Source organism: Ambystoma mexicanum, chromosome 8 (assembly GCF_040938575.1).
Source record: "Ambystoma mexicanum isolate Mex_15411 chromosome 8, UKY_AmexF1_1, whole genome shotgun sequence".
Taxonomy (NCBI): Eukaryota; Metazoa; Chordata; class Amphibia; order Caudata; family Ambystomatidae; genus Ambystoma; species Ambystoma mexicanum.
The window spans coordinates 513,155,241-513,180,276 of NC_090929.1; the positions used below are offsets into that span (position 1 = coordinate 513,155,241).

The 25,036-nt window shown below is 46.5% G+C and overlaps 1 protein-coding gene across 5 annotated transcripts in view; it reads right to left on the reverse strand.

The window, feature by feature from the left end:
* MORN1 (MORN repeat containing 1) overlaps positions 1-25,036 on the reverse strand; it is a 2,351,913-nt gene that overhangs the window by 40,215 nt on the left and 2,286,662 nt on the right. For 3 of the 5 annotated variants that reach the window (XM_069610187.1, XM_069610186.1, XM_069610183.1), the window contains one exon: positions 10,646-13,641. The exons of the other annotated variants lie outside the window; for them this stretch is intronic. In XM_069610187.1, the coding sequence (XP_069466288.1) occupies positions 13,493-13,641 (149 nt within the window). In that variant the 3' untranslated portion in view covers positions 10,646-13,492. Of the gene's footprint in view, positions 1-10,645; positions 13,642-25,036 lie in introns of those variants that run through there. 5 annotated transcript variants of the gene reach the window in all.

The following is a 25,036-nucleotide window of genomic DNA, read 5'->3' on the forward strand; positions in this document are numbered from 1 at the left end:
AGCAACGAGGATGCTCAGGACCACCACATAAGGGATCCAACCCAATAGTTAAGTCCCTGAAGGCTGGTGAGAGCTCAATGCAGAGTAAACCCAGGTTCACAGGTACATAGTAGGGAGGCAGTAGCAGAGCAGAAAAACACCTCTGCACCCAGAGCCAGACCACCTTCGATGGAACGCCTAACTAAAGATTTTAGGTCTAAAGGCCCCGAGAACAGTATTGCAGAGCTGGTTGTGTCAGATCTGTCAAGGTGAGCTTGTCTGCCGGGATTGGGTCTGGCTAGGCCACAATTAGGATCCCTGGTCGGAATGACTTGAACCCCAATTGGAGGCACGACCCAGACAAGGTGATACTAGTGAGGAAGCCATGCAGGAAGAAGGCCAACATGGCAATGGACAATGTAGCCTCCCAAGTTACTTTTGAATCTGTACCACACCATATTATGCCAGAACCTGACCTACCACCATATATGTAGGAAAATTAAAGGTGCTTATTTATGTTTTGATAGCCTTGACACAGGAATGTTTTAAAATAGAAAGAACTAATAAGAGCCTGTTAAACCTGTCAACCACTTAGGACCCTCATGCAGTCACACCGCCGCTCCCCCATCACCTGCACACCATACAGATCACTTAAATCCTCGGGAATTGCATCCCTCAACGCAATGAAAGTAGCCATACGATACATGGGTAGCAGTGCCAGTGCATGCCCTCATTCCGCCCACTCAAAGTAAGGCCTCAGGGCTTATGCCAAAGCAGAGGATGGCTAAAATTGCTTGGCGCCCAGGCGCGAGTGCTTACGGTAAAGGTCAAGCTTGGAGAAAGGGCTCTCATTACATACATCCGGATCCACCTCATCACGGAGGGGCCCACCTGTGCTTCGTAATGCTGCTCCTTCGACTCTCAACATTCAGTACGGAGAGCGGACACCCTGCAGGCTATCGCCATGATTACGAGCTGCAACCCGCATTAGAGTAAGGCCCCTCAAAAAACGTAACGCGTGCTCTCCAGTTCTATTCCTACTCACGGAAGGTGCGTGTCATGGAGAATGAACTCCAAGGTCAGTTTAAATAAAATGTGTGGGCTGATTCTGAACTATTCAATTAATCAGAGCAATTTTGCCCCAATGTTATTAATGCCAGCTAAGTATTTAATTTCAAAAAATTAAAATAACATATCATGTGGACTGTCAGCAACCAACCAACCAACTAAACTGTGAGTTAGGTGTTATGCAATTACAACTGCCCCCATACAATAATAGCTCGACCAAGCCTATATCTGGACAAACATATCTCACAACCTTCCAACACAAAGACAATCATACTCTTTCACATAAATTAAGCTAACTGCCTAAAATCTTTGGGCCTTATTTACTTGAGCCGTGTAATTGTTTATCCATTTTTTCGTGGTCTGAACCCCATTTGGAAAAAAAAGCTTTAAAATTGCTGGTTTAACTAGTGATGTCTTAAAGTCTTTTTCTTTTGCTAGCTTCTTTGCCTCTGTGAATATCTTCCTTTTTTCTAGTAGCTCCTTTGGGAAATCTGGGAATATTGCAATTTGCGCATTATTCTAAAAAACATGACCCTTCTCCCGGGCAGCCTTCAATACTTTTTCCTTTGTGCTTGTTTTTGTGAAAATCATTAGACTTTTTCTTGGTCTAGTGTTATCAGGTTTCCCAACTCTAAAAGCATAGTCCAGATCTCCTGGGCGTAAAACATCCTGACCATAAATCCCAGAAAAGACTTGTTGTAAAATATCTTCCAGATGATCATCCCCAGCTGTATTTTCATGCAGACCCATGAGTCTGAGATTCTACATCTTTGATCTCAAATCCAGAACCACGTTCTTAGCTTGCATATCTGCCAATTCTTTTCTTAAATCATTATAAGCTCTATAGCTACCGGTATACTATGTTGAAAGACCAGAAGACTATTTTTCTACCTGGCTAAATCTTCCCTCCAGGTAAGATACTTTAACATTCAAGTCAGCATAAGAAGAGTTCATCTCACCTACATCTGGGCGCTAGGTGTTTCCTCCATATCAGCTTTGGGTTTTTTTGGGCAAAGGATTTTCCTGGACATCAATCTTTTTTTTGGTATTCATTGTATCTTTTAAATATCACAGATCAGGGAGACAGGAGTTCCAAGTTCAAGCTGCTACCTGCTCATCCAGCATTCCAGAATCTGGCTATCGCACTCTCATGTACCCAATAATCCCGTTTGCCCCCAAATCCCTTTCCCATGTTGTTCTCAGCTTTGCGAGAGGCCGAGATGTGATGCCAGTTAAATATCTGTAAGTCGTGTAAATTGGTCCTAACTTCGTTCTGTCCATCGCCACCCATTTCAACAGCAGCAAGTCCTGCATAGGTTCAGGTTCATCCCTTAGTCTCGAACTTCGGGCATGCCTACATTGTATGTACTGGTAGAACATTTTTGGGGTCACTCCATGACTCGCTGTGTTAGTTCCATGAACGACCTTAAACCACATCCCTCACAAGGCGCACCCTTTCTCCCCCATATGTGTCTTTCCTGCACTTTCTTCAAGTCCGGGATCTATCTGTTGCCCCATAGTGGTTGGTCCATGGCCCATCTGTTGCCATTCTCTGTCATTTGCATTACAGTTTGCCACACCTTGGCCACCAACTTCCCATGTCGTTAAAAGTCCTCTGAATAGCTCCCCCTTGCAGAATCTGATCGAACCCCCACTCTCACATGACCTCTCTCTCAACCGCCCAATGGCCGGGTCTCCTTCTTCTAGGAAGAACCAGTTATTTACTGCTATTAGTTGGACAGCCCAGATGTACCTCTGTAGATTTGGAGGTGCAGCCACCCTTCCCACACTGAGTTCCTTAGTGTGTCCAGAGCTATCCTCGGAACACCCGTATCCAATAGCATACGTCTCAGTCATCTGTCCACCCTGTCATACTCTTCTGCAGGTACGTCATAAGGTGAAGCCTTAAGAATGTAAAGACATTTCGGGAATGGTATCATCTTAACAACTCTATCCTGCCCAGAAGGGATAAAGGGAGCTCTGCCCATCTCTTCACATCCTGGAGGAAACCGACCACCGGTGGCTCCCAGTTTATGCAAAATAATTCCTTACAAGACCCTGTGATCAAAGCTCCAAACAGTTGTTTGGATGGCGTGAGTTCTCCCCAGGGTTCATAATCTTTCAACTCCCCCTTTAGAATAAAGTATGTCGATTTACCCCAATGAATCTGTAACCGACTGCAAGTGCCATACCTTTACAGTAGCTCTCCTGCCCGTGGCTCTTTCCACTCAGGGTCACACACATACAAGAGGACATTGTCAGCGAAATGCAAGATCCTGTCTTCATGACGCCCCAGCCCCTGTATGCCCCGGAACATCACATCGTTCCTCACCACCTCTGCCAAGGGTTTAATTAACAGTGTGAACAAGAATGGATAGAATCCTTTCTCATGCACCATTGTAGGTCAAAGGGGGCCAAGAGTCGACCATTCACCCTCACTCTCGCCACTGGGGCGTCAAATGGCAGCTTGACCCATGCAATAAAGGCCTGCATGAAACCCATTTTAGCCAACACCGTCCATAGGAATGTCCATTACACTGAGTCAAAGGCTTTGTAGGAGTCCAAGACAGGATCGCCTCCCCCCTTGCCTGCCGCCCCACACTCACAGAACATATCAAGCATGTGATGCTCACTTTATCCCCCAAAGCTTTCCACAGTTTTATGGGTAGGTCATTGGGGCTTAAGGTTTTCCCAGATTGTAACTGTACTATGCTGTGCTCTATTTCTGACATCATCAAATCTGCATCTAGTATCTCCCTCGGCTCTGCTGAGAACCTCCGCAGTGGAAGGGCTTTTAATAAGGCATCCATCTCCCCCCATCCTGTGCTGGCGGTCTCGCATATAATTTAGGATAAACGGCTGTAAAAGTGTCTGCAATCTCTTGCTCCTTCACCCTTCAAACCCCCTGTTCATCCCTAATGGTCTTGCTCCTTTTGCCATGCTGTCCATGCCAATATTATGCCATTTTTATACCCTTGCTCATATATCCTCCCTTTATTCAGCCAACTCGATTGTCAAACCTCGTCAAGAGCCAGTGCCCTTATCTTATCTTGGGCACTTTGTTGTTCCCTATTTGCTTCTGTCAAACCCTCTTCTTTGCATCTCTCCTCCAATTCCCTCGCTTTTACTCTCCTTCACCTCTCAACGTCTGAAACAGTGGTTAACAAATTTTGGACAGGATATTCACCGGGGCACACAGCAGAGCTCACTAACTCATATCCGTGCTGCTCGGCATCAGGCCACGGCACCAGGTGTAGTGGCTTTTTGGTCTTTACATACAATAGCTGAGATGCCAGCGCAGAGTTTGTGCCTGAATATTTCACCAATGTAAGAAATCAGGGCATAACGATTTATGCTGCCACACATATTTTCAATTGCCCAGTCTTGTTTTCATCACCTCTGTCTAATCAGAAGAAACCCCCACTTTTTCTCTTTTCTCATTTCTTGATAGGTCAATACCAGCCTAGTCTGGTGGACTCAAACATTGACTAATACATTGTACACGGGACTTCCCAAATGCACAATCTCAAAAGTGCAACATATTCATACTAACTGCAGAACTCTTCTGGTACTAAACTACCCAGATCATATAACTGCAGCCCGTAGGCAGCTTCATGTCTTAACAGTAGGTGCACTAATCAATAACTGGCCTTGTGCCTGGTTAATAAAGGTATCCATATGTGCTGACCTACCTTTTTAGTGTCTACATTTATCCTGTACATCCAATCATGCGATCTCAGATGTGCAAATGTGAATCTACCTGTGCTTCCTAACATCAGATACCAACACCTGGGAGGTCCCTTTCTTTCATTTCAAGCAGCCAGACTACAAACTCCCACTAACCTCACAAATTTGAGAGCTAGTGGACCTTTTCCACTTCCGCAAAGCAGTCAAGATCTGGCTCTACGATCTGCAATCTAGATGCGTCTCATCCCCACCGGCTGCTATTGCAAACTTCACCATCTCAGCAATTGTTTTCTACAGTGGAAATATGCTACCATTGGGCAACTTGCACTTTGTAAATGAATAGCAATAGAACCAAGTTTTGGTAAAGGAAATATAGTCTGCGGTTTCAGAATTCAGGAAGTCATGCATTTTATGATGAGTTTTGTCTGCTAATCTGTTGTTAAAATGTAGGCAATAGTAATTCAGAAGATTAGGGTCCTTCAACCTAAGGAATGTACACACAAAGGTGGAATATGAACAGTTTGGAGATAACAATGTAAGATGTGGATCAGAGAAGTTGGGAGGGTAAGTGTGGAGAAGAGAGAAAGACAATCTGAAAAGAGGCACCTACTGCCCCACATCACCTTACCACTGGCAGTCCCACAATGCTGCTTGGTCGTGGAACTAAAAGAAGGGCTCTGCTTGGAGACTTGCATTCCATCTTCATGGCGGCCATGTTTTCTTTTCTTCTGTCTTCCACCCATTCCAAGGACCATGCATCAACTGGGGCTTGTGTTCTAGGGTCTCTCATCACAGACACAAGAATACCATTGCTGAAAAAAACACGTTCTCCTTCAGCCCCCCAAAAACGCAAATGCCCTTTCTATTGAAGAGACCCCCAGTGAACTCCACTCCTCCAGTCCAACTACTGAAACACTGCAAACGTTAATTTTCTTTAAAAAATCCTTAAACATGCAGCCCTTCAGCAAATATAACTGCAACACAATGACCACTTAGGCTGCTGGATTGACGAGTACACATATACCAAGGCGCACACAGTGTCAGCCTAAACAGTTTGGTGAACCTTCTGCATTTGATCATAAAGATGCTGTAGCACTACTTGACCACCCAGGCATCTGACATAATAAACTAAGGAATCCTAGTCAAGAGAATGAAAGCTGCCCAAAAGTCCAATGCCACTAGCAACAGGTGCCAATGCTTTCTGCTAAATTATACATCAGACGTGTGCAACGAGGATGCAATTGCAATATCTGTAGCAGTGTCCAATAAGAAGACTCTGCCCTCTCACCATTCCCGTTCAAGCAAAACATAAACCATTGCACATTCCCCTGCCCCCTGTGAAGGCATCATGAAGCAAGACACAGACAACGGATTCAAATTTGTACCTAAAGTAAATGAATTTAACTTTCAAGGCAGGATGGAGGAAGGCCTAACTTGCCCTATGCTAAGGTGGGATTTCATTACCTAAACAAAACTAAGGATAGTCTGTGTCAGGATGTCCACCTTAAGTCTCTGCTTGTGTCCAAAACCTATAACTGCCCTCACAACTAACTGTATACTACGTGTAGGGATGTCAGCCTCAAAAGAATAGTGTTAAAAAAAGTGCAGAGCTTCTTCTGGCTCTTGGCTTAAGATCAGCTACCCCTTCCCCAAGTTCAAAATTGTTCTCGAAATATTGGAATTCCCTTCCCCAAGAGTTCAAACCTTCTAGCTTCCAAAAATAACACAGTTCCCTGGGATACCACCCAAGTCAAGGTCCCTTTCCCCAAGAGTTCAAACATCCAGCTTTCCAGAAATAACCCAGTTCCTTGGGGCACTTCCCAAGTCGAGGTTCCTTTACCCAGGAGTTCAAACTTCCAGCTTTCCAAAAATAACACGATCCCCTGGGACACTTCCCAGTTCGTGACTTCTTTTCTCAAAAGTTCCAAGCTCCCAGCACTCGTAGACGACACAGTTCTATTTCTTAACTTCAGTTTCTCAGACAAAGATGTAGTAACACATAAGCTTGACTTCAAATATGGATTCATTGGCTTTTTCCAAAATAGGGCACCCGGTCTAGGCACAGTTTTCGGACCATATGGTCCACCAATTAAATGTCACGCAACCAAAACCCTTTCTGACGGCTTCCATCAACACTTAGCCACTGGTTCCATCTGATGGTGATGCTAAGTTGATTCCTCAGTGACACATTCTCCAGACACTGTCCTCTGGCTGCTTTAGGCACCATGCACATTAATATTCTTTTTGTATTTCTCTGCCTCTTGCCAACACAAGTCTCTGTCAGCTTGTCATGCCTGGGCCCCTCCGGACTTTGGGCCTCTTTTTAGTTTTCCATCTTCGTACCTCTTTAGTATTCTCTTGACTTTGCCTTTGCTTGTTTCACACACTGCACTCCTTGACTCTTTTTGCCTGCACTACTTGGCTTTCGCTCCGTTCATGAGCATCCAACTCACCTTGTGCGGCATTTACAATTGTTTTCAATCGGTTGTAGTTCATTCCATATCTTGATAATACTTGTTCCGGCATTCAACAGTACTTTTATTCACTTTGCTGTTCACTCAGCATTTGCAAAGGACTTTGCTATATATTTCCGGAGTGCCCTGGTCAGAGTGTATATTGGCTTTACACTCACCGGTCGCACACGGCAGTGTTCCTCCTTCTGGCGTCCTCCACAACAGGCTTCTGCAGGCTTGTGCTGCTTCCCAGCTTTTCCAGACTCTGCCTTCCTCTCGCAGTCTGCACCGCATGTACTGCCCGCTCTCCTGGCTTCCTTTGGAGGTGGCTGCGGTCACGGGGAGCTCAACAGCATCTGCCCACCAGATCCGCTTTGGCGGATAGCAGGACCTACGGACCCTCGCAGAGCCGACCATGGCTATGGCATCCCCTTCTCCTGCATAGCACTGCTCCAGCCACCTAGGACTCCAACTTCCTTTCCTCCAGCACGTTCATCCTTCAGAATGGCGGGCATTTCTATATCCATCAGGTGTGTTAACTGACCCCAGGTGTGGGTCATTGAGTTCTCAAGCTCTTCGTTCTTCGCTCCTCCACCTCCAACTCCTTTGCTTTTCCAAGCAACGCGTTGGGGGCAGATATCTCTCTTCGGCTGGCACAGCCCTCTGGAACAGCCTCACTACCTCTCTGAAACGTGAGCAGAACCATCTCCGGTTCCGGAAGCAGCTCAAGACTTACCTCTTTTCTTCTGCCTTCTATCTTCTGCTACCTTGCTGATCTCCTGTCTGATACTGCACTGGTTAACTGGCTACCCTCTGAACCATGGACCTCGGTCTCTACCCTCCCAGTTGCACGTCTGCACTGCCTCCTGGCAACCCTGCACTTGGGGTAGTATCTGCAAACCTACAACCCCCCTAGCTGCAATTATCCATCACTTGTTTTTCTGCACTTTAGCCTGCACTGCCACCTGCTGGCCGCACTTCTGTTTTCAATGTTTGATCCTATGTCTTGCACTTGCTCCTCCTCCCCTTCCCTGGCCCTTCCCTCTCCCCTGCACTTGCACGTGCTAAATGTCACTGGGCCTAGTAAGATCGTTGTCTTGTTCCCTTCCCCTGCCTCGCCGCGCCTTGAAACACTTATGTATAGGCGTGCTATAAATAAAATATCATATCATATATCATTTGGTGTCTACTATATGTGTGTGTGTCCAATAAATGAGGATGTGTCCTCCTGGTTGGTCTCTTCCTCGTCCCAGTACTAAGATGTTTCTGGGGAACAGATTGAAAGGAGAAGGGAAGAAGTTGACAATATGCCACAAAGGCTTTAGGGATAGAGGGTTATTATGAAAGGGAAAGAGGAGATACAGTCCTTTCCCTGGCTACTTAAGAAGAGTATTCTGGGGGAAAATAAGCGAGGACACCCTTAGGTTCCTCACACCCCCTAAGGAATTAACTTCAGCTGCTTTGCCGATTATGCCTGGGGCAACTCGAACACCTGTTAATTGGGCAGTTTTTGCCCACAACTATCCTTTGCTGATGAATTTTATAATTGGCCTATATGATTCACACTTAGAAATAGGCTAACACATGTCAATTTGTTACAAAAATAATTACATCTGAAAAAAAGACCCTATTCTTTTAAAAATAATATCCATTTGAGACGTAATAAAATGTATGATTAATAAAAAATCTTTTTGTTACAACAACGAACTCAATAACTAAAAAAAGAAGAGAGTAATTGTTCAGAAACATCAATCCACCAGCAATCGGCAAAGCTTTGCTTAGTGTCAAAAGAACACTTTTGGGGGATTTTGAACCTGATTCGCTATTGGAGATTGATGAAAAGGAAAATAAAACCTTAACCCAGCCATAGTGCTGACGATATACAGTGTACAGTGTGACTTTCCGGTGTCTCCCATATGAAACAGTGCACCACAATGTGCTCCTTCTGTCCATTATGTGCAGGAGAAATGAATGCATCATGAGCATAAACAGCGCTAAAACTGGCAAAATACATGCCGTAAAATACCAGTCAATCACCATTCAAGGATACCAAATGCCCATTCTGAAAGTGAAAATCACAAGAGCAGCAGTAAACTGTGAGGGTACCGTGGACTTATTCAAATATTTTCTAAATCATAATTATCATATCACGGTATTGTGAGCTGAAAAACTCCCAGCTACCATAGTTAGCGGGTTGGGCGGAGAAAATATTGATTACTGAATGCTGATACTTAGAGGGCTGATTGCACCGCTGCAAACGTTTCACAAGAGTTGACTTAATCTTACCACTCCATCCAGAGACGAGCTGCACTGCGCCTGTCCTAAAACAGCTGTACCGGCTGCTACTCCAAGCATGAACAATCCTCAAATTCTGCGCGGTCGCACACAATGCCCTCTAAGTCCCCAAAATGGGGCCTACACAAATCTGCAGCTGCAAAATTAATTTATGAACCATCGCTTACGCTATCACGTACCCATGATACAACAAGCAAGCCCTTGTCAAGTTCTTCGCTTCAGCAAATCTTCTGCTAGCATCGATCATTCTGGTCCCAGACACCAACACCTACCAAACACAAGACTAAGATGATCCCCCTGCATCCTGGCAGCTATAAGCCTACACTTGAAAAGGCAGTTTGTATCCCCAGTGTGCAAACCCACAGAACATAACATTTTGGTGCCACATTAAACTACCCTGCCATTGTTACAGACCGGATTGATTCCTCAAGGATTAGATGCCTGTTGGTAGGCAAAACTGCACTTAACATTAGAGAACTCATAGGCAAATCTCATCTCAAAGCAGCAAATGTTTAGGTTAATTGCCCCACTTGCTTTCCTTATTTTCTTTTCCATCCATTCTGCTTCAAATTGTGAACTCTTCATCCAGATTAGCTACTGGAGCCTATGACCATCACCTTAGTAAGCAGAAGGGATGGGGGGACTTTGGGGGGACAGAGCATGTCTTATGATGGATCTTGGTAGTTGTATTCACCCACCTCATTTGGGAGAATGTTCCAGGACTGGTTTCCAACATTTCAAAGACCCTGGTTTGTCTGGGTGCTTTTCAAATGTATCTGATCCTACTTTCTACCATTTTGAAAAATGGCACATTTCCTGAATGGAGATTCTGAGATGAAAGAGGTTCACACCACCAGGAAGCCCACCTATGCCAGGAACCTAGCCAACCTCGGTAGAAGCCGTCCCCAACCACTCCAAGAGAAACCCCCTCCCACCCATGTCCATTATTAGCCAGTACACAAACATGGCAGCAAACCACCTTGCCTGTCAGGAGGCCACTCAGTCTTGCAAATGCCAGCTCCAGCCTGCCAGAGTCTTGTTCCAGACCCTAATGAAAATGTACGCATAGTCTCTGCATCAGGTTTTGGGGGAAATATGAAGAAACCAAGGTGGGTGTTGTTCTTCTATATACCAGGCAGGAAAGCAGGTAAGTTAATCGGTTTATTCATGCTCAAATGTACACCATAATTCCTAGTGTAGCACAGGAAAAACAATGGCCCATCCACACACCAGCTCAGGTCCCATTAAATGTCCCCCAGAACATTATGCTTCAAACCACCCCAACATTCCAAGTGACAGCATCCCATTCTGCTGACACCATAGCATTCCACTGACAGCCATCACACTGACAGCTAAGCATGATGTAATGTACATAGGCACATTACTACACTTCAAATGATAATGTGACAGTAGACACAAAAGAGGAGACCTTATGCGCAGCAACAATGTGCCCAGTAAAATGCAAGGGCATGCTGAACAATATCTGCTCACAAAACTGCTGCAGACCACTAACCAGAACAAACCCTGGACAACACCACGGTGCCCAGACGCCACAGGATGCACCACGCACTACAGATGTGAAGGGTGCTGCAAACGCCCAAAAGCAACCAAAAGAAAATGAGTGATGTTCACCAACACCCACCATAACCCACCTCCTGCGATGGGTAAACACGCAGACAGCAAAACACCAATTGCAAAGATGTTGCGCGCCTTCACAGAACACAACACCTTTGCAAACACTGAAATACCATACGCCGGTCACAATGGGATAAAACCTGCTTAACAGTGGGAATGCACCAACATAACACATCGCACTAAACCAAGGACACCTCCTGCCCCGACCATAGCCAAAAGTCAAACTCAACAGCTTAACACCACACACAACCACCCCAACTGTAACCAACCATCAAAACTCTGGCTGTAACCAACAGCTAATAATACCCGCTGTAACCAACAGCTTAACACCGCACACACAACCTCCCAGACTGTAACCAACAGCTTAACCTGACACACTGCACACACATTTCCCCGACTGTAACCAACAATCAACACTAGCTGCAACCAACAGCTAACAATACCCGCTGTAACCAACAGCTTTACACTACACACACAACCTCCCCTACTGTAACCAATAGCCAACACTAGCTGTAACTAACAGATTAACCTGACACACCGCACACACACCTCCCCAACACTGCGCACACACACCTCCCCGACTGTAACCAACAACCAACTCTGGCTGTAACCAACACACTATACTCACCACACACCACACCACACCTACAACCAACAGTCAAAACACTGAACTCACCCCACGACTGTAACCAACAGTCTAATACTCACTACACACACACACGACTGCAAGCAACAGTCAAAATTCCAACAGTCTATACTCACCACACCATGACTGTAACCACCAGTCAACACTCACCACACACCACGACTGTACCCAACAGTCTAACTCTAAGCTCTCCATCACAACTGTAACCAACTCTTACTTATCACACCTCACACCATGACTGTACCCCACTGTCAAGACTATGATACCACTCTACCCACACACCAGTGACAACACGAACAAATGAAGACCATACAACATAACACCAAAAATGCAAAGAAAACCCATCCTGTAAGAATCACTTTTAAAAATGCACGTCCAGCAAGGAAATGTCCATCATAATAGGATGGGAAACCATACCCCACACCCTCATGTCCAAAGTTTTGCCCCTACAGAAGGAAAAGCAGGTTACCGTCTCATAAACAGGTTAATTTCCCACATTTAATAAACAAACGCGGAATGACCCACGTGGATGTTTTCCTCGTGGGGATGAGGAAAACATCCCCACCCACAAGTCCAAATCCCCTCCCAACCCCCATGGGAAGGGAGAACGTGAGTTAAGAACATGGCGAGTAAAACATAACAACACTATAATAAACAGTAGTAGGGCACCTAAGGGCCACAGCATGGACACTGACATTCACTCAACACTCACCGGTCCCAGACAACATCAACCTATGACCAACCCTACTAACAAACAAACGCTAACCCAGAGGCCACAATACAAATCCACAAACATAAATCCTTTAGGATTTACTGCCCTCCCCAGACACCTAAATTCCATTAGTCCTCAGATACAGTGAGGGCCTTCAACTGAACATAGAGGCACCAAAGATCTGGATCCAGTTCTCTTAGGTTTTTCACAAAACTCCTCACAAGACGGTTTTCCCACCTTAAAGATGGGATGGATACCGTTGCCCACAGCAACACCAGAAACACAGCGCCTACTTTATTCAATGTGCAGGCTACAATCCATTGATAGAGAATCCACAGGACACGATTTCTGTTTCTTCACTCCCCTTCCATGGTTACAGACTTCCCCTTTGCTGCCAGGCCCAGCAATAATCGTTACACCGATACTATGTTCCAGAACAGCAAGATCCAAAATCCCCTTGGGAGATACGTTGCACTCCAACGTGACGTTGCGTTCCAGCATGATGTTGCGTTCCAGCCTTCCCAGCTGAGACGCTCCTTGTGGTCTTGGTGACGTCACCATTCCTCCTGGATTCTTTTTCCACCATCGGACAACGGCCCAACGACATATGACAGGTTATTTATAACACGCTTAATACCCAGAGCTTTCTAAACGCTGAGCCGGGGATCGAACCTGTTGCTCTGTGTCATCTTGCTTCCAAGGCGAGCACGTTGCCCCTGAGGTATCCTCCAGAGACATACCTCGCTTAATGCACTCTCCTCTCACCTCAGGCTCTGTGGCTGCGCCGCTCGGCACACAGTTTGCCAGCGAACTCCAAGGAAAGGGTTCCCGGTACGGCCAACGCCACCCACCTCTTCTTGAACGGGCACTGAGTCCCGCAGACGCCGGGTCTGCAGGGGACAAACTCTTCCTGTGCCGCCCGGCAACAGGACTCCTCTGCACTTTCTTGACAGCGGGAATGCTGCCTGTTCTGGGGACACCAGAACGTCTCACTTAAGGAAGCCTGCTCCACCAGGACTACATGCACTTTGCAACTCTCACACTCTGCTCCGTTAGTGACAACACCTCCTTGCACCACCCGGCCTGCAGGATACTGGTGGTATTGTGGATGGGAATCTTCCGGGGGCAACTCCTGGTCCTGGCCAGAAAATCCTCGTTTATATGTTCTGAAAAGGAAAGGCAACATTTATAAGAAACCGATCAGCAAAAGTAAGGTAATAATATAGATCAATGATGTTTTTAAATTTAGATTTCAAACTTGTTGCGCACAAACATTTAACATTTAATGAGTATGCTTGCTATGCACATGCAGCACAGCAAGCCACCAGCGTCCGTGCTAAGGACCCCGGGATAGCAAAAGGATCCATGTACCACTTACACCCACTCACAATCTTGCTAGCCCAACCCCCTCCTCTCTCGATCCTGCTGGCGTTGTGTTCTCTATTTATATCTCGAAGGGCCTTCGACTTCCCTGGTGATTATATATTTTTTGAGCTGCATAAAATAACTAAGTTCTGCCCGGGCTGTGTTTTCCAGGCTTAGCTGGTAAAGAGCACTTCGCGGAGGTGACATCCAAAACAAAGAGGGACTAGCTGGGCTAATTAGCTATTGTTCTAATTGTCTGCTTTAAAGCTGTGCAGCACCCGGGCACGCGACCAGGCTGTCACATGTGGGAGGAGGAAGATTGTAAGATTGTTATTTGGAGTCAGTCATGTTGGAAGCTGTCCAATCAGTGACCTCTTCTCCCAAGACAAACTACAAATATGTACTAATGCACCTGGAGCACAACTAAGTTTAGCATCATGGAGAGAGTACAAAATTACTCCTCTATTTGCCGACAACTATTATGTCAAGACGAAAAACAATAGTATTATAGTCATCATTTTGTTGGGGTTCAGGCGTTCAGATCGGACGAAACAGCCTGGGTACTGTGGCCGAGTTTGTGTCTCTAGGACCTAATGCTCTGTGACACTCTCCTTGTTGGAAGGACTTTTTTCTGGTCTTAAATGACTCTTTATATTGCCTCCTCCTCTTCCTTATGACCTGGCAGATATTATGCACGTGTCTTAGCTAGCTTCTCCTTTTACAGAGTTTAGCTTAAAAACTGTTCTTCCTTCTTGAGTCCAGTTGGTCTTTGGCCCAAGCCTGGGTGGCCTTCAGACAGGACTGCAGTCGGCCTGCAGACATATACTAGCTGGCGGCCAGATGGACACTGGCGTGCCTCCAGACCGGCAACTTCAGCTGGCCCCCAGACCAGCGACTCCAGTTGGCCCCCAGACTGGCGACTCCACTTGACCTCCAGACTGGCGACTCCACTCGGCCTCCAGACCGGCGACTCCACTCGGCCTCCAGACCGGCGACTCCAGCTGGCCCCCAGACCAGCGAATCCAGCTGGCCTCCAGACCGGCGACTCCAGCTGGCCCCCAGACCGGCAAATCCAGCTAGCCCTCAGACCGGTGAATCCAGCTGGTCTCCAGACCAGTGACTCCAACTGGCCTCCAGACCAGTGACTCCAGCTGGGTGTCAAATCACAAACTGCCTAAGTAAGGCATTCTTTCTGATTTAGGCAAGTTGTCTTTCTACCTGAGGCAAATTATCCATTCTAATGAGTTCAGCTTCCCTCCTGAATGGGTTAAGTTATCCTGTGCCTGGGTCATGTTCTCATTCCACCTGGGTCATTTTCTCCTTTTGATCAAGTACAGCTCTGGCGTAGACAGGGTAGGGCCTGAGGGCCAAGGCCCAGCCAAATTCTGTAAATGTCCACCCTGCAGTGCTGTGTGGGCATTTGCAGAGGTTAATGTCACTGTGGTCGGCCCAACTGCATTAGCGTCAGGCCCCAAGTGTTAGACAGTCCTGGCTACATCTCTGCTTTACACCCAAATCAAGTTCACCTTCCCCGAACCTAATTCTTCCACACAAGCCCGGTTTCTTTCTTCCTCCTGCCTGTGTGGAAGTCATTTTGCACTTACAAACCCTCACTTCTGCCCACTAGTTGTTCTGAGGAAGAACTGGGGCCATCATAATCTAAGAAACAAGGAGACATCCAAAATAATTGCCAGTGACTTCATATATTGCATGGCCAACCAACCATCATGTGTCACGTGTACACTCTGTCCTTTCTCTGCTAGATGTTAAGGGATACTGACTTGTTGGAGAACCTCCTGAAATCCCCATATGCCAGTCCACCTCTTCATATGTTGCATTAATCATAGTGAAAGCCATTGTTTTGGCAATGATCATTAGGCCAGTCATTGGGCAACCCTACATTTTTGTTGATCAAGGCACACATTTGTGAATAAAAAGGTGTAGCGTACAGGAGATCACAAAATATGGTTCCATGTGTTACAATTGTGGCAAAAATGGCCGTTTAAACAACAAATTGCGGCAAAAAGCCTGTGGTTTTGCCATCGCAATACATGTAAAGGATACGGGGGACACCCCCGCAACACCCAGACCCATTATACCATTTAAAGGGAGGTGGGGACACTCCCGCAACCCCCGCTCCCCTTAAATGGTATAATGGGGTACACCTTTGCTTGCATCAGTTCGTCCGGATTCCGATGGGCCTAGGACCCCCCTCACTGCAGGAGCAGTGCTGCCTCCACTCCAGGTGAGGCTAGGGTTGTTTTACCTTGGCAGGACCGCCATACCCCACCTTTCACATCTGGTGCCACGAGCAGATTCGAAATCTGCTTTACTACCCACAATTCGAGGGAAGCTGCATTGTCAGTGCTCCGTGCAGCACCGTGCTTCGGTTGCTGCATTAAGGGTGATTATTTGTATTGGCCGCCATTAGCCTCCTCGAGGCTACAACCAACTCCAAGATGGCCACCCGCCTACATTCGCCAGATCACACAGCCCACTTCAGTGTGAACCTGGCCTGACTGGCTTCCGACCCGCTCTTCAGCCAATCCCGTCGCTGGAAGGCGTCAAGCTGGCACACCCACTAAGGCCACACACCAAGGCTTCCTGTCTGGAGTCTGTCCGGAGGCGTCCAGGGCCTGGGCCATGGACCCTGGCCTCATCTCGGTAAGCTCGCCCTGAACTTACAGCTCACCATCTCTTTCCCAGTCACAACCTTGCCATAAATCCCACATGCGCTGCACTTCGCGATGGCTCTTGTGCATCATAGACTTTGGTCCTCCGCACCATGTTGTTGCCTTTCTTGCTGTAATGCAACATTGCATAGCAGCGCATCCACCTAGGAATGCTTATGTGTATTTGTAATACATGCTCAGCTCAGCACATCTGTCTATGGATGGCTGCACCTGCCCTACTACGTCCCATGTCTAGACCTCACTGAACCTACGGTCGCGCGCAGCTCACCACACTTGGTACGACCACTATTAGGATTGCCTTGTTGGTTCCACGGCGTAACTGTCTCTGCCTCCAACCGCCTTTACCGGAGTCTGGTGTACTGTAGTCAATGCACTCAGCATGAACTTTGCATTAAGCCTGTTACTATACTCTCCATGCCTTATTGCTGCCAGTGTTAGGCTCCGCATCTAGCCTGTTACTGTATCCTTCCAATACTCCTTCATTTCAGCATATTGCGAATTTGCCTAATTTGGTCCACTGTTATGCTTTGCACCTCTGCTACTTATTACAATCAAGCATGATTTGAATCTGCCTGCCTTGTACTAGCCAACTTGATTTGCCCTTATTTATACGTTGCACAGTCTGCTATCTTGTACTATATGAGCACAATTCGAATCTGCCTGCCCTGTACTAGCCAACTTGATTTGCACTTAGTTATACGTTGCACAGTCTGCTATTTTGTACTATATGAGCACAATTCGAATATGCCTGCCCTGTACTAGCCAACTTGATTTGTCCTTAGTTATATGTTGCACAGTCTGCTATTTTGTACTATATGAGCACAATTCGAATCTGCCTGCCCTGTACTATCCAACTTGATTTGCCCTTAGTTATACATTGCACAGTCTGCTATTTTGTAGTTATAAGTTGCACAGTCTGCTATTTTGTACTATATGAGCACAATTCGAATCTGCCCGTTTGGTTTCTGCCCACTGTCATGCTTTGCACTTCTGCTATCTTGTACTACCTGAGAAAAATTTGAATCTGCTCACCCTGCAGCACTAGCTAACCCGCTGCACCCATTATACTGCCTCTCTGAGTTGACCACTGCGCCTCACTTTTGAATGTGCCTACTTGCGAGCCATTGTGCCTTAGTCTGCTGACCACTGTGCCTGCCCATTGTACCTTATTCTGATTTTGACTACTTGCCTTCCTGCCTATCCCGACCTAGTCGGCTCCCGCCCCACCTCAAACTACTCTATTGCCATCTAGTCAACCTCACCCAACTACATCCAGGTCTCACACTGACCACCCATGGAAAACTTCTACTTAGCCACTCTCACCTTAACAGCTACACCCGCCTTGCTCTACCACAACAACACCACCCGTCACAAACCCCGTCCACAATCACCCCCAACCCAACATCCCTCATACACCTCGACTATGGGTTTTTTCGAGGCCCAACATATTGACCAGCCGAACGGCACCCTCAGCCCCATAGATTGGATCCGCCGATTTGCTGCTCCGCCCGCTCCTTGGAACCCATGCACATTGAAAGACAGAAACCTGAGACTCGGCTCTCGGTTCATAACCCCCAAGACACTCGCCAAAAGACACTCCCCTCATCCCACGCACAATCAAACTAACACCGCTCGAATTTTGAACACCACCCAAATAGTCCCCTTGAGCACCTCTGAACAGCCACTGATCAAGGGCGCCCTCATCAATGCCCGCTCCCTGGTCGCCCATGCGCTAGATATCGCAGACTTCATCTCTGCCAACAACCTGCACTTCCTGGCTATCACTGAAACCTGGCTGCACCAAGCAGCAGGCCCAGCTCTATCCCTCGCCATCCCAGAAGGTTATTCAATACTAAGGAAAGACCGGGACATAGGTAAAGGAGGAGGGGTAGCCTTCATCGCCAAAACATCCCCTGGCCTTAGACTAACTCCACCGCCCAGCTTCCGGTCTGCAGAACTTCTGTCAGCCAAGCTCCAAAACTCTGCTACACAAACAGTACTATTACACCTCATCTACAGACCCCCAGGTACCATCACCACATTTGAGGAAGAGATATCTGACCTCTTGACCACCAACACCAAAACAGGATCTCAAATTATCCTACTTGGCGACCTCAACCTCGGTCTCGGCGACCCAAACGATGCCAATGCGCTCTCCCTGGAAAGCACCATCTCCCAACTAGGGTTCAAGCTCAGAATCACAGACCGTATCCACAACAAAGGCAGGACCCGGGACTGGCTAGCGGATCTCAACTGCTCTACGGCCATCACAAAAAACGAGCAAACTGCATGGTCTGACCACCATGCCATTTCCTTCTCCATCCAAGGGAAATCACAACCAAACACTCCAACCCCCATCATCCCCCAAACCCTCACCAGAAATAACCGCAACATTAACTTACAAAACCTTCGCCCACTTATAGACAATATCCTCACCCCCACAAACTACGTTAACCTAGATGCGGAGAAACTTGCTGACCTCTACAACAAAACGTTAGAATCAGCAGTAGACACCATCACGCCACTCAAACTCACCAAAGCCAAACCGGCAGCCCAATGAACAAATGGTTCACACCAGAACTAAAAACCCTCCGAAACTCCAAACAAGCCGCAGAAGCCACCTGGAGAAAAACGCCCAACCTATCCAACAAAACACAACTCTTGATAGCAGCCACCACCTACAAAACTGCCATCCTCAAAGCCAAAAAAGAGAAATATGACACAGAATTGAGTGCACCAAATCCAAAACAAAAGAGCTTTTCAATATCCTCAGGGAACTCGAATCCCCCCCTACACTGGCAGAAACCTACGTGAAAGATGCAGACTGGTGTGAAAGGATTCAAAAAGCCCTAGCAGACAAAATCACCACGTTACAATCCAAAATCGAACAGAAAAAGCTTAGCCTCTCCAAAAAAACAAACCATCCACCGTCCACCCCCTTCTCCTTCTCACCAGTATCCACTAAATAAGTAGAAAGCATCATTAAGGGCTTCAAACCCTCCAGATGCCAAGGGGACTCTTGCCCAGCTCCCATCATCCAGGAAGGCGCCAACATTCTGGCCCCCTTCATAACAGCCCTTATCAACGCATCCTTCAAATCAAGCTCAGTGCCTAGCAGCCTCAAGGAGGCCTCAGACATGCCACTACTAAAAAAAACCTAATCTAGACCCAATAACCCAACCAACTACAGGCCAATCACCACTGTTCCCTACATCCTAAAGATCTTAGACAGAGTGGCCTACCTGCAAATGCAGAAGCACCTGGAAGAAGACAACCTCCTGGGTCTCAGACAATCCGGCTTCAGGCTAAGGCTGACTCTCACCGAACAGAGTCAGCCTTACTGGACCAAAAAATCCAGATGGACGAGGCAAAGGACAAGGGTAATCTAGCCATTCTCTTACTGCTAGATCTATCAGCAGCCTTCAACCTCGTCGAACATCAGATCCTCACGGAACATCTGATGACCTCAGCGGCCTTCTCTAACCAAGGCGACTGCCTGGATCCAGTCCTTCCTAGCCAGCCGAACCACCTGGGTCTTTTCCCCGGTGGCCTCAGCACTCCCTGTCCCCATCACCTGCGGCGTCCCTCAAGGCTTGTGCGTCTCGCCGACCCTATACAATATCTTCACTAAGCTATTGTTTGACCACCTAGATAACCTGAGTGTCACATACACAAACTATGCTGACGATACCCAGGTTCTCATCCCCCTATCAGGGTGCTACGATGAGGACTCCACCAGAATCAACAACCTATATTTGGAGATCCAAGCCTGGATGGCAGAGCATGGTCTATGCCTCAACGATGAGGAAACTGAGCTCCTTCTTGTCGGCTCCCAACCACGGCTAAACAAACTAGACCCCTGTTACGCGTCCATCAACATAGACGGAACCTAATCACAGTAAAGAAATTAAAACCCTTGGGGTTTATCTAGACTCTACTCTCTCGCTCAAAAGACAGGTGAATGCCACAGCCTCATCCACAGCTTATACAAACAAGCTTATCAACGCCTGCAAACCTTTCCTATCTGCTTCCAGCTGCATTACACTAGCCAGAGCGCTAGTGCTCTCAAAAATTGACTACTGCAATACCCTCTTTCTCAGCACGTCAGAACGCAACCTGAACAAACTACAGGTGCTTCAAAATAATGCCCTCAGAGCCGCCCTCAGCATCCCACGACACGCCCACATCTCCAGCATCAGGCAAGATGCTCACTGGCTCCCTGTACGAGACAGAATCACTCTCAGATCCCTCGTCATCGTCCATAAATGCCGCTCCAATGACGCACCCAAATACCTGGCAGACAAGTTCCACAATCACACATCAACTAGACCAGCCAGAACGCCATACTCACATTGCCTTTCTGTTCCCAAATTCTCCCTAAAAAAATCAGGTGGCGCCAGCTTCCCTGTTCTTGCTGCCAAACTATGGAACACTATGCTGCTAAACCTTAGAGCAGAACCTTCCTTTTGGACTTTTAGAGACAATACAAAAACATGGCTTTCCAACAAAAATTCTGCTTAATGTACTTCTTCTCTACATGACCTTGTCCATCATCTTGTAACCCGGTCTATTACACTTATTGTTGTTATTTCACAGTCTGTATTGTATATTTTTGCCATGCTGTAACTGTCTCTAAGTCTCCGGCGCCCGGTTACCCCAGGGTTCGGCGCGCGGTACAAATAAAGAAACTAAACTAAACTTTTACTGGGTCAAACCACAGCATTTTTGCCACAATTTTTGGTAAAGGTGAAATTTCTGCCACGATTTTATTACTGCATACCCAAAATATGCCATTTCAAAAGCCACGACATCCGAAATGTTTGATACGAGTTCCAGCACACACTACTCACCACAGTGACTCTCACAATCCTTTGTTCACCTTCCCCCAGACTATTTGGGATCTCCTGGAGACAGAATGTGGCCCGAAGTCATCATTTTAATGATTTGCTCGGGAGGGACAGATTGCACGGGTAGAGATTTAGGATTGCACATAGACCACCACCTCTACTGTCTGCCACAGAAGCAGCAGGAAAAGCCTTTATTCCACTGCTCCTGTGAACATCACTGTATTTAAAAAATAATCTTATTGAAATGTTAACAATACGGCATTGTAAAACAACAGAAATGAGAACGTTCAACACTATTCGGCATATAGTTAGACACAGTATTCAGTATGGAGCCAATCAATGCATAAGGGTCTGGTCACATGGTTTCCCCAGTTATACTACGATGTTGGCCCATTGTTAACACACGCTTGGAAACCCAACAAGTCGAACATTAACTGTGAAGTAAAAGGTGGGCTCTGCTATAATACAAAAATAAAGAAAATGTAGTAACAGCAAATCGAACCGGCACAATGACAAACTTTACATGGGATCTGTCACCCTACTGCCCAGGTGGTACGCCCGCTGGATGGTTCTTGAATATTTTCACAGAGGTTTAGGATTCCTTGTCTGTGAGGGCATGTGAGTTCTGTATAGTCTCGGGTAAGACAGTTGATGATGGGCTGCCTATTGTTGCATGAAGGATCTATTTGCACCTCCTTGGCGGGAGTATGTTATGTGTTCAATGGCTGTCATTTCCCATAGTATTTGCACCCAAATTAGGTGCGTGGGAGATTCCTTTTCTTCCATCATATAGTGTGAAGGCATCATGAAGTAAAATACAGACAACAGATTCAAAGTTCTAATCATAAGTTTTATTTTACTTGAATGCAAGGATGGAGTAAGGCCGAACTTGGTTATACTAAGGTGGGATTTCGCTGCCTAAAGAAGCTGTGTCAGCAAGTTCAAATCAAAGGTCTGGCTGTGTCCGAATCCTATACTTGCTCTCACATCTAACTGTATACAATGTGTAGGAATGTCAACAGCAAAAAATGTATAACGTTCAAAATAAAGTTCCTCAGGGTTCCTTTCCCCATGAGTTCAACACAGTTCACAAAATTTCGAGTTCCCCTCCCCAAGAGTTCAAATTGTCCAGCTATCAAAAACAATACCAGCTTTAATCTTCCAGCTTTCCAAAAACAATACCAGTTCAAATCTTTGGTCATCCGGGATTTTCTCTAGTTCACACAGATTGCTACGGTTCATCATTTCAAAATCACTTCAGCAACTGTTGCAAAACATAAGCTTCTTTATATTTACTTTTCTAGGTTATTTCCAAGAAGGGGGCATTCAGTCTAGGCGCAGTTGTCGGACCACATGATCCATCCATTATAGGTCACACAACCGATACCTCTATGCACTTTGTTACACTTTCTGTATTTCTGTGGGTTTTGCCAAAACAGGTTTTCGCCCAACTTGCAGTTCCTTGGGTTCCTCTATCTTCGGCCAAAACTTAGTTTTCTCATTCCATAACTTTCTTGGCAATCTCTTGGCTTTGCCACCACTTGTGTCTCATACAATTCATTCTGTGGTGTCTACCATAAGAACCACCTTGCTTTCATTGCATTCACAAGTGCTCACTGCTGACTTACGTTCTGTGCGGCATTCAAATGTGTTCACAATGTCTTTCAGTCAGTTCGGTATTCAGTATTACGTGTTTCAACTTTCAAAAGTGTTTGTAATAACTTGCAGCTTGTTCAGTATTCAAAGACACTTGTTTTGGACTTCCAAAGTGCTTATAACAGCTTACAGTTTGTTCCGCATTCAAACATACTTGTTTTCAGTCCCCAGAGCGCACCAGTATAAATGTTCCCTTCTACTCACTCACCGGTTGTATATGGCAGCTCCTTCAGGTTTCTCTCCTCTGCTTTCTGGCTTCTATTCGCTCTGCTTCTCTCTCGTGGGAGCCACAGCAAGCAGCACTTACCCTCCGGAATCCGTGCAGCAAGTAGCTCCACTGTTCCCCAGCGGCAGCTAATGAGATCACCACTCACTCGCTCAGAGTCCTGCAGCAATGGGATGGCTTCGGATCCCCACCGATCCTGCTGTGGGCATCAGACAAGGAGGACAGGAGGATCCTAGACCTTCTCACGGCCAGCCTTGGCCCTGGCATCTCTCTCTCCTGCTCGGTACAGCTTGTCTCAAGCCTGTTCCTCTCCAGCACACTCCGATTCTCCCTGCTTCGTTCTCTCCAGGCCGTCTCTCCCTCTGTGCTGGGCATTCACCATTTTTTATACATATGGAACTTGTTAAATGAGAGCAGGTGCTAGTCATTGACTTTAATTGCCTGGCCATGGTGAAACCTATTAGCTAGACATGCCTGGCTATTCCAACTGAAATCCTCCAAAGCCCTCTTCCTCGTCTCAGTACCAAAGTGGTGTTTGGGAAGGTTTGAATAAATGGAAGTGTGCATAACTCCTTGTTGTTTCCTCCTTGTCCCAGTATTAAGATGACATGTCTGTGGGACATTTTGGGAGGAAGAAAGGGACAAAGACTAATAGTAGCCTACAAAGGCTTGGGGAATAGAGGGTTCATTTTGGATAGGGAAAGGGAGATACCCTGTCTCACCTAAGGAGGTCCTCTCTCTACTCCCCAGGTTCCGTCCACCCAGGTGGTCATCCCTCGCATATCAACCCCCAGGGTTGGGATCTAAAAGCGATGGCCTTTCCCTGGCCAACTGAGGAATCCAGGGGGAAAAGAAGTGAGGACGCCCTCAGGTTCCTCACAATAGCTTTATCTATTTTGGCTGCAAGAGTTCATGTAAAATTAAATGTCCAATCCCTATAGGATGAGTGGGTAAGTGCTGCATACCCGATACCCAGTGTTGGTAAGCATGGGTCTTTCTGTATTTGAAATCCCAAAATTGTTTTTAAAGCAGCCAAGCTCTCCTTCCAAAAAGTCCAAAGTACGAGACAGGACCACAATATGTGTAAGGCATAAACCTCAAGAACGCAAAATCTCCAGCAGTACCAGAGTCATTTGGATATATGATGTGCAGCTGAGAGGTGTCATCCATGGATAATCTCTATCCAGGCCTGTCAGTGCTGAAGGGAATGGTTGAATGTAATGCCACTTGCCAAAGGTCATGCCGATCTTCTTTGACAATATGTTTGGTGAGGGTGTCTGGTGAGGGTGTCTGGCAATTTTGTCATGTAACTTGAGCGTTGTTGTGCGAGTATTAACCGGCGTACAGATTGTGTGTTGCTTCAATTTGATTTACTGTGCGGGTACACAAGTGATGCAGTTGAAAATATTGTAGTCTGTCTTGTTCTGCAATTTTAAATGATTCCTTGTATAAGTGGGAAGATTTGATTTCGTGACCCTTGCACATCCTGCATTAGTGGTGACAGCTCCCAGATTGCTGCATCTCAAATGATGAGCCAGCTTGAAGTTAGAGTTCACCTCGATCAGTTTGAGGGCAGAAGGAAAGGTGGTTAAGTTGTATTTTGTAACTAGACGGTCCCAAGTATTCATTAAATGCTGGATATTGAGCGGGTGTTAACATTTTTGGGTCCAGCTCCTTTTTGAGAGCCAGAGCACCCATTTGAGTGAAATTCTCACTACTGTATGGCCAATGTGAGCCCAGATCCTGCCAGAGGTCTTGGCCTCACGGTGTCCCG